This window comes from Gastrolobium bilobum, unplaced genomic scaffold (genome assembly GCF_033153095.1).
Source record: "Gastrolobium bilobum isolate Gb01-03AN ecotype WA unplaced genomic scaffold, APGP_CSIRO_Gbil_v1 utg2810, whole genome shotgun sequence".
In the NCBI taxonomy this organism is placed as follows: Eukaryota; Viridiplantae; Streptophyta; class Magnoliopsida; order Fabales; family Fabaceae; genus Gastrolobium; species Gastrolobium bilobum.
In genome coordinates, this window is record NW_026895666.1 from 778,383 (window position 1) to 788,673 (window position 10,291).

The 10,291-nt window shown below is 34.1% G+C and overlaps 2 protein-coding genes across 3 annotated transcripts; both read right to left on the reverse strand.

Annotated features, from left to right (window-relative positions):
• Nucleotides 1-2,859: 2,859 nt before the first annotated feature.
• LOC133288241 (ATP-dependent RNA helicase eIF4A) lies at nt 2,860-5,803 on the reverse strand. 2 transcript variants are annotated; one of them, XR_009748344.1, is made up of 8 exons: nt 5,592-5,803; nt 5,432-5,480; nt 5,205-5,342; nt 4,794-5,024; nt 4,049-4,088; nt 3,865-3,962; nt 3,519-3,624; nt 2,860-3,127 (listed from the first exon to the last, which is right to left on the reverse strand). XR_009748344.1 is itself a non-coding variant. In XM_061485961.1 (7 exons), the coding sequence occupies exons 1-7, from the start codon at nt 5,645-5,647 to the stop codon at nt 3,607-3,609; spliced, it is 630 nt and encodes a 209-aa protein (XP_061341945.1). In that variant the 5' UTR covers nt 5,648-5,803; the 3' UTR covers nt 3,326-3,606. The 2 variants fall into 2 exon arrangements, 1 of the variants encoding a protein (XP_061341945.1); XM_061485961.1 differs by lacking the exon at nt 2,860-3,127 and having other exon boundaries at nt 3,326-3,624.
• An 875-nt stretch (nt 5,804-6,678) lies between these two features.
• Nucleotides 6,679-9,918, reverse strand: LOC133288077 (caltractin). The gene is made up of 7 exons (XM_061485778.1): nt 9,764-9,918; nt 9,204-9,327; nt 9,079-9,115; nt 8,967-8,994; nt 8,103-8,255; nt 7,930-8,032; nt 6,679-6,860 (listed from the first exon to the last, which is right to left on the reverse strand). Exons 1-7 carry the CDS (start codon nt 9,764-9,766, stop codon nt 6,796-6,798), a joined length of 513 nt encoding a protein of 170 aa, XP_061341762.1. The 5' UTR covers nt 9,767-9,918; the 3' UTR covers nt 6,679-6,795.
• Between the last annotated feature and the right edge of the window lie 373 nt (nt 9,919-10,291).

Here is a 10,291-nt window from a genome sequence, read left to right on the forward strand (position 1 = left end):
CGGGCTTTTTGACCCTTATAACCTTTTATTAATAATTAATTACCAAATTGACCTTCATTATAAACTATTTCAAAAATTTAACCTCCTTCAAACACATAACACCAATCTGCCCCTGTTTGACCGTTGACCACCAAGCCTACCCGGGTACACTCCTCCCTATTCGGGTATTTTTTGAAAATTTATGCATACCCGGGTAGAGAGGAGTGTACCCGGGTAAATTTCTTGATATCTGGAAAATTGCTTGAATTATTTACCCGGGTATGTAGGGGTGTACCGGGTAAACTATGTTATATAAGAATCTGAGAAAAATAAATACAGCAACAATTAATAATCAACATAGGTAGTTGATCAATTTGAGTGGTTGATGATTCTCCTATTCCCAGTGTTCAGTCCCTCCACTTTTTGCTTCAACTCCTCCTTATATGCATCTTCTTCTTTCTCGCTGGATTCTTTGGTTCCAGTCTCTTCTTTCACTCTCAGGTTTTCCTTCTCAATCATAATTACATTCTTCAATATTTTAAGCTTGTTTTTCTTAGATTTTGTTTTGTTTTGTTGGAAAAATATTTGAAGTGAGAGATCGCTGAGAATTTGCAGAAGATGAATATGATCTGAGCTTGAGGCCGAGGATGAAGGCAAGTTTGCTTGAAAAATCGATGAAGGAAGAAGACGGAGTACCGTTTGTGATTTCTTTTCCGGTTTGACATAATGCAATGTTTATGAAATTAGTTGGTTGGATAATTGATTTCGGTGAATTTACTATGTTAATATTTTGATTTCATAGCCGTTTATGAAAAGGATCACAATGCTCAAATATTATTTCATTGTTTTTAGATAGGATCAGTGTTAAGCAATTTTTTCAAAATAATTCAAGCAATTTATTATTTACCGGGTACACCCTTACCCACCCGGGTAAATAATTCAAACATTTTTCCGATGTCAAGAAATTTATCCGGGTACACCCCTCTCTACCCGGGTAGGCATAAATTTTCAAAAAATACCCGAGTAGGGAGGAGTATACCCGGGTAGACTTGGTGGTCAACGGTCAAACAGGGGCAGATCGGTGTTATATTTTTTGAAGAGGTTAAATTTTTGAAATAGTTTATAATGAAGGTCAATTTGTTAATTAATTATTAATAAAAGATTACAACGGTAAAAAAGCCATCAATCGCTCCATAGCTTCATTATTTTCTTCGCTGCTTATATTTTCTCAGTCTATCAACTCTGGCCCTATCTGTTTGCAGCCTTGCACCTTCCATTCCGCTCTAGCCGACACTATCACCATCACAACAGCAAACACTATCTGGCAGTCAATAAACCCGTTCAAAGGCCCAATAAGCCCGATTCCAAAACAGAGTGCATCAAAAACAGCAATGGGCAATCCCACACCATAAAAAGAGACAAAGTTTATGTTGACATCCATTAAGTAGGCCTGGCACTCACCCTTTACACACTATAGATTGATGCCTGGGGACAGTTTCTCTTGTGGCAATTGGCAAAGCCCAACTACAGGCAAGGATTAAGCTATATTGGGACCAGGAAGAGAGGAATCATGTGTAAAAAGGGAAGATTTATCCCATTTTGAGGGTGTAGGAGACGGGCCTCGATATTGGGCCTGGAAGGCCGTTCCATAACAATGCCAAAGAATTAAAAGCTGTCAACTTCTTTACATGAAGATGAACAATAATGCCCCAAAAATTAGGTTCCATTTTGCATTTTTGGTCGGGTATACAAACTCTCACTGATGTATGCACATGCGGTTGCTGACGATCTGGCATACACGTGCCTCGTAGGGAAATATGCCTTGCATGACCAATGCGGGAAAGAAACAATATGCTGCTGTTATACTAAAAAATATCTGATATACGAGCTTTTTAATGATCTGCGTGATTCATACTTTCAGTGGTTTACCAATAACTTGTTTGCTCTGTATTTGGTTCTAGTCAAACAGGACACTTTTGCAACACAATCCCAAAATGTGTTTATTTTTTCAAGAGGATGTATGCTGCTCTCCCTCCATATTTTTGGTTTCAAAAGCAAATTCGTCTCACGTAATAAGTTATAACATTAAGGATTTTTTTCCATATCGAAGAGTTTTTTCTCATTAAAAGTATAAGACAAAAAATTATGATTAATTAGGACAGGTAAAAGTTTTAGAACTTGTTATCAAAAAAAAAAAAAAATTTTAGAACTTCATATTATACACAATTCTGAATGAAATTTATAAAAAATAACAAAAATTTGTGCATTTATATTAAAATGTTGAAAATCTCGCATAATAGGACTAAAATAGTTTTCAATTAAAAAAATTAAGAATTTGGGTAGAAACATGGCTTACGAACAAACACACGTGCATTTTAGGCGAAAGGATGAAAGAATAATAAAAAAACACAACATATACGTGTATTGAATATTCAATGTTACTCAATTCACTTGTTATGTTTACCCTATACACGTCTAAGCCGTAAAATATAACTTTTGAAAGAATCATTAAATTCAACAATTACACGTTCCTATGCTTAAGTCTAAATAACTTTTTTTTGTCGTATTACCTTTTTCTTTTCTTCTTAGTCCCACATCACGAGTAAAAGATAATTGAGTTTTTTTTTCCCAGCGGAAAGAAAAATAGAACCTTTTGTCAATGATGGAATTGAAAACAAAATGAAAGGAAAATTCAGTTACTCTCTTTTGACAAATGTCGAAGTGACGGTAGCATACTTTCCCATGTTTTTCAGCATATACGTTCCAAGCCCGACACCGGCCTCCTGTTTTGCATTGGATGGATCAGGACTGTCAAGAGATCAGACCCCTCAAGCCAACCTATTTAAAAGTATAATTTAAGCGAGTTGGAGTTCATGTTAATAATCCATATGGAAATGAATCTTCTCGTCCTTTGCATGGTTAACATTCTTCCATGTGACATGCCCAAAAAAACCTTGGTGCTAATCCTTTCCCAACCCTAACACAGTCACGCCGCATATAAAGCCGCAGATTTCAGGGAACTTTATGCTACAAAATCCCAAGTGCTTGGCAAATCGTACCAGATAAGTGCCAAATTTCAGGACATTTTACCTTAAAACTTTTCCTTGATATAGTTTTAATGTCAATGATAGTGCCCACGCTGAAATACCTATAGCACAAATTCTGCCTGTTATAAATGCTTAGTTGAAAAGTTCCCTTGTCTTTTAAATTTTATCATCTTAGCATTCCACCTCATTTTTAAATTTCTCCCAAAAAGTGTTGTTTCCATTAACCTTTTCTTTCAAAAAAGAAGATAAGTTTGGCTGTCAATTACTCTCGTGCCTCAAATACCCTTTCACAATTTTCAATAATATATGACTTACATTTTCAAAAAAGAAAAGGACAAGAAATTTGTCATTTCTACCAAATTTTCTATACTCCATTTTTTAGCAACCAATAGATTATGTAATCTAGCATAAAAATATACAAATGTAAAATAATAATTAAAAAGAAAGCTCAACAGTATATTTTCTTGTAGCAGTAAGTCAGTGACTACTCACAGAACATTCAAAGCAATGAGAGAGCTTCAAGTCTTAAGTGCAAGATCAAATTCTTTGCTTTCTTCATACAAGGACAGAGTAAATATCTTCATAAAATGTCAAGAATCTGCAATATGTTTAACGTATGTATCAATAAGAACAACGACGTTTATAATAACTGAAAAAAAAGGAAGACCAATATTAATTTAAAAAAAAAAGAAACAAAAGAGTGTTTCATCTAAAAATATATACGACCAACTTTCTTTTATATAATAAGAATAAACCTCAGCCAATTTACAGGGAGATGAATGCCATGTAATCCTGATACAGTCAAGCTCATCTGATAAAAGTTAGCAAGCAAACTTACTTGCATCGGCATCTCTTGCATGACAATACCGCTGCTTTCTTCAATACTTTTTAGAGTTACCACTTCCCCACCAACAACCATATTGATGACAAATCCATCTGCACGTTAAAGGAATCTTAGCATCAATGCAAGAATCCAAACTATCACTTAACAAAATTATAGAACTAGGCACCAAAGAAAGGACCAGCTGTCAAACAAGTTGCCATACGCCTCCCATATGTTTCCTGTGTGAAACACAAAAATGATTAGAAAAATAGAAAGAGAATCATTAGGGTGGAAGGAAGGCACAATATGGAATTATGGTTACACAGAGACACCACTTTCACAACACATAAACCACAAAAACACCATTTTTCGTCAATGCTGAAGATGGATGATTCTTGAGAAAGAAAAATCTAACTGGAGAACCAAATGTCAAGAATGTAAATGGAGCAGGTTCCTTCTCACTAACAAGTAGTAACTGCACGCGAAAGTAACCTTATACAACAAGATTGAAGATACCTTAGGGGCGTCCACCTATTCTATAAGAATTAATCTAGGGAACAAAAAACTATTGTCAGTCTCTAGTTCTTGCTGTCATATAAAAAGCCAACTTTTAAAATCACAGGAGCAAAAGAAACAGGAGCAAAATCACATCCAATTAAACCATGACTTGCGAGGATATAGGGATGAGGGAAATTCTTATATGCATCTTTATCCTTGTATTTTTACAAAGAGACATTTTTCTATATTCAAATCCATGACCTCTAAGTTACCCAGAGCAGCTTTATTCCAACCCTCTTTTTAGAAATAATATGATGAAAACAATAAAAAATAAGTTTGAAAAAGCCACTATATACCAGAGGATTTTTGCACTACGGTTGTAAGTATAGCACATACGAACGCAGACAGTCATGGTAAAATATCAACTACAGAAAGAAGAACCAGACCTTCTTTGCCGGTAACTCGTAATTAATCAGAAGATGACCATTCATGGGAGGCTCTCCAGAAGCAAGGAGAGGAAGGCATGCGTCTGTTACAATGACCATATGAGATCTCTCATCTTTCCCTGCATCATCCTCATTTCCTACTCCAGAATGATTAGTCTGGTTCCACTTTGTCGTCACTTGCCGAAATTTCTCTAAAATACAAGCACGTTCATCTTCAGCAAGGTCACTGTACTGACATATGCAAAACAAAACAAAAAAATCAACTACGATACAATACACTGAAAAAAAAAATTGAGTTGATATGATATCACATGAATTAGTAAGAAATTCAGTTGGTAGCTGATTGAATTGTGAAGAAATTGAAATTAGAGATTGAACTGAAGTAGAGAAGGTATAAAATGGTAAAATTACCAAAGCAGAAGAGGAAATGAAGGGGAGAGCGGAAAGAGAAGAGCAGAGAGAGTCAAGATCGTCGCGGCTGCTACAACACACCACAATTGGCAAGCATGGACGTCGACCCACTAAACCTAGTAGATCAACCACCGTTTGCTGCATTTCAACCAATAATCAAAATCTCTTATACAGTTTCAGTTTCACCAATCAAATATTATTATGATCTAATTATAAATAACAGATACCATTTTGAACTGAAGCCTGTCTACTGCGAGATAGAAATGGCGCGAGAGACTGAAAATTTATAAAAAATGAGAAGAAGAAAAAAAGAGAGAGAATAAGGTTAAAGAAGAGAAGTGGCGGTGGTGAAAATGAAAAGAAGAAGGAGAATGAAATGAATAGTACCCGGATTGTCCGGTTTGAAACGGCGGAGACGGAGCATCAATGGTATCGATGGCCATCCTCACTCGCCAAAACTACGCGCCCTCAACCTCTTTGGTGGTCAACTTCCCACGCCACCGCCAACCGCTCCCGGAATCCGATTCGGCTTGAAGTTAACTGAACGAGTCTCGATTCTCAAAATTAGGTTTGTGGTTACTTCTATTTCAATATCGGATTTAGGATCTACCACAACTTCGTTCATGGTGTCGTATTGGTCTTACTAGTAACTAGTAATAATAAGACACGTTTTCTAATTGATTTAGTTCAAAATTAACAAAATTCTATATATTAGTCTTATTTATAATATATTAAATTATTATTTTAATTGAACTTTACTTATAAACATCTTGAATATAGTGAAACAGCATCATTATATAGATTAGTGTAGATGTTAAATTTTTGTTGAAATTATAAAAAATGAGAAATTTGAATTAAATAAATAACATTATTAACCCTATTGGTAAAAGAGGTGAACCGATTTTGGGATTCATGTATAAATTAACACGATCATGAATATGTGTATCTATGATCCTAACGATATAGGTGAATCAATAAAAATAAAAATAAAATAAAAAATATTATAATAAAAAATTACATAATCATCACCATTATTTATTCATAGATGATTAAGATTTTTCGCATAACACCGATTTTGGATTTTTAGTGAAAAATATTGAATGAATACATACACTCAATATTGAATCTATTCCTTCAAATATATTGTTGTAAGCCAAAATACCTTCGAAGTTATAATGTAACTTATTTTACATATAATCTATGAGCCGGAGTTATATTTACAACTCAAATAATTTACAAATTCTTATAACCATATCTTAATCGTTGATTTTCACCATCATTTATTGTGAATTAATAATTAATTAATAAATTTGATTTGCGAAAATCTTAACCGTTAATTGACAAAAATTAACGGTTAAAATATAGTTGTAAACCAAAATAAGTTGTACCTTTGTGCGGTATAAAATTTAACTACCTTTGTGCGGTATAAAATTTAAAAAATGCTCTGCCCCACTGAACCAGACCTCTTGCGAGATAAGAAACGTAAAATAAATTAGTCAGAACACACCGAAATTTAGGCATACATAATGTTATTCATAAAATTTGTACAATAGCACGAAATTTTTTAGCTATCAACTCCACCTAGATACGACTAGTGACGGAAGCTAGTTCTGTTCATCATCTTGATGAAATCGTCTGCATTAACCTCTCCATCATCTGCACAATTTCAAACCAGAAAAAAAAATGAACTTTTAAGGTGTCCAAATATTATGTAGCTTAGTGTAGCCTTTTATAATTAAACTATAACCCTACTGCTAATGATTAAACCGGTGCAATGTCTAACAAATATACAAGTCAGAATTAACCACTAATTCTACAGTTAAAAAAGAATGGTAAATATTCTAGGGGGAAGGATATTGTGACAACCAAGTTGTGTTACTACCAAGTGACTACCAATTAATCTCACCGTTAGATCGATTATGTTGATCCAACGATTATATTTATTTCCATCTTTATATGTTCATGGTTTCCCAAATTTAATACTTTATATTTATTTCCACCTTTGTATGGTTATGATTTTCCATATTTAATGATTTCACTTTAAATATGGAAAACCATGACCATACAAAGATGGAAATAAATATAACCGTTGGATCAACATAATCGATCTAACGGGGAGATTAATTGGTAGACACTTGGTAGTGACACAACTTAGTTGTCACAATATACTTCCCCGTATTCTAGTGCTACTTTACTATTTATTTTGCAGAATTTATCATTCTACGAACAAGACCATGTAATACATTGACCTCCCCTGATAATTTTGAATTCTATGCAAAAAAAAAAAAAACTCCGATTTCAAAAACTACATTGAAAAATCTCCTATTACAAATTTTCATTAAGAAAATACTCCCATATAATTTTTCCAAACATAAATAACACTTTGCAACAAAAAAATTTGGTAAACCTCCGGAGGTTAGTGTAATTTAAGAAAAATGATAAACTACTTATTTCCCACATGTTGGCTTTGCTAACAAAAAAAACAATTATGGAAAAGCAAATTCAACTGTGTGTCATACTAAAATATGACAAGTGGTACATGTAATTTTAATGTAGAAAACCACCAATTAGAAGTTCAAATTAATTGTGATATTTTATAATATACGTAATCAAAAGCATACGCACCCCCTCCTGGTTTACCAGAGAAAACAAGTTCACAGTATGAGAAGCAAAAGTTTTCCTGTAAAATTAGAAAGTTGTCAAGGATATGATTGGGATAACTTACTATCATGGTCTGCTTCATCGACCATTTCCTGAATCTCTCTGTCAGTGAAATTTTGACCTAGCTCTTTTGCAATACGCTTGATGTCTGATGCAGATATTTTTCCCTGCATTGACCACAAACAATGAGAACAAGAAGAATGAGTATAAATGGTGTATAGCAGTGAAGAACTTCACATTTTTATCTTGATCAATAATACGGAAGGCTTTCATGAGCTCCTCCTTAGTGTCCCTTTCTCCTATTTTGGCTGTCATCATGTGCTCAAATTCATCATAATCAATTGATCCACTGCCATCCTTGTCCACATCTGCTATCATTTGATTAATTTGCTGAAATGCCATGGTGGATTATTGATTAGATATGCAAACATAACTCTAACAAAAAGAATGGCATCAGGGAATCCCAGACCACGTTGTTCTTAAACCATAACTATGCTAAATTTAGATTTGATTGCAAGCAGTTGACTTCCTATTTCTGACAAAGTTATTAAATGCGGATTGCAGCATGTCGCGGCCAACCCCGAAAAACGCTATAGTGCTATAGCGGGTTGCGGGTGCAGAAATAGCGGAATAGATATATGACAAAAATAATTACAAAAAAAAAAAAAAAATTAAAGGCAGATATAGCATAAGTGATAGACAGAGATGCAGATATACTAAAAAACCCTTCAAAAATTTTTGTTACACATTTAAATTTAAGACAAAATTGACATTTTGCCTTATGACAGCAATATGGCCGTGATTTGGCCGCAAATGCGATCGCAATGGCCGCTATTGCGTTCTAGTGCGGCACGGTGTGGTTTCTTGCAGCGAGGCACCGCAACGCTCGTATGGCGCAGCTTGCGGCGCTATTAACTACTATGATCTCTGAATACGTAACTAGACCAACAACCACATCTAATGTCAAAAACAATAAAATAGAGACTGATGGCTCCCTTCATCGTGACAAAGACTGGGAATTCTTTCCCTTGACTACAACCACATGAAGGAAACCATTGTAACTGAGAAAACTCCATTAATGTACCAGGATATAGATAATACCTCTTCTGTCATCTCAAATCCAAGGGCCCTGTCAAGATAATATTTATGTTATGAAAACTACATAGCCAGATAATATGACAAAACATTTTAAGATTATGAATGACAACCAAACCTCATGGCAACATTTAGCTCCTTGGCATCAATATTACCTAAAAGACATCAAAGCATTGAAAAATAAATAAATAAAAGAACTATTTGACTTAGTTTTATTTTGATACTAAAGTCCATATACAAAACCTGAGCCATCAGTGTCAAACAATTCAAAAGCTTCCTTGATCTCCTGCTTCTTCTGTTGGGTCAAATGATGGCGTCCCCTTGGTTTATTATTGTACCTCCTCGATTCCCCTCTATATAGAGATGACTGATAACCCAAAAGAGTGTTAATGATTTTTTTCATGATAATTCTCTCTTCTTCTTTTTAATTTTTTCAATCCTATTTTTATACATAAAATAAAAGGAACTCACTCACTTAGACAGATATCTAAAAAGAAGTAAAGATTTGCAAACAATCGTAAACGAAACAAAAAAAATATCATTCATCTGATCATGACTAAGGATCAATGATTTATTGGTTTCATTAAAAATAAAATTAAAAAATAACTCAACAACAAAGAGGGGCAACTTGATGTGATGAGACATTAGATTAGATTATGAATTTGATATAGAATAAACAAGGAGGTTATGTGAGAGAAGTACTAGATAGATTAACAGGTAGTTATCAAATTGAAAAGGGAATTGTTGAGAGAAAGCAAAGAATAGAAAGATTCATTCACAAACAAGACAAGAGGGGAACGTACCATCCTCGTCTGACCTAGGGCACCAACACGACCACAATTGAAACAAAGTCCGAGGATTCTCCTTTCCTCACTGCAACTTTCGACGAATCACTGTCGGCAATTGACGATGCGCGTTAAGTTCAATAGAACACGGTTCGGGCCATACAAGCTCTCGTGTTGCATTGACTATATGGCCCTCCAAACACAGTATCACTATTTTAAAAAGTCATAGGCCCAATTAAAAATAAGTAAAACGTTGGCCCAATCAGTATTTAATTTAAAAGTTTATATAAAATTAAAGGATTACTATATTTTTGTTTATTTAAAAAAATTATTTTAGAGGAATTATTTCGTTTGTCATCATTCATATTTTGCCAATATCGATTTTCACATTTACATTTTCATAAAATGCTTTATGGGTATATTTATCTCATTCAACATGAGATAAATCAAATTTCTATACACGTATAACAAAGATAGGTCCAACTTCTATTTGTTCTCTTTCCAATTATTTATAGGTCCCTCTTATAATTTTGTTTCACTGGCAGA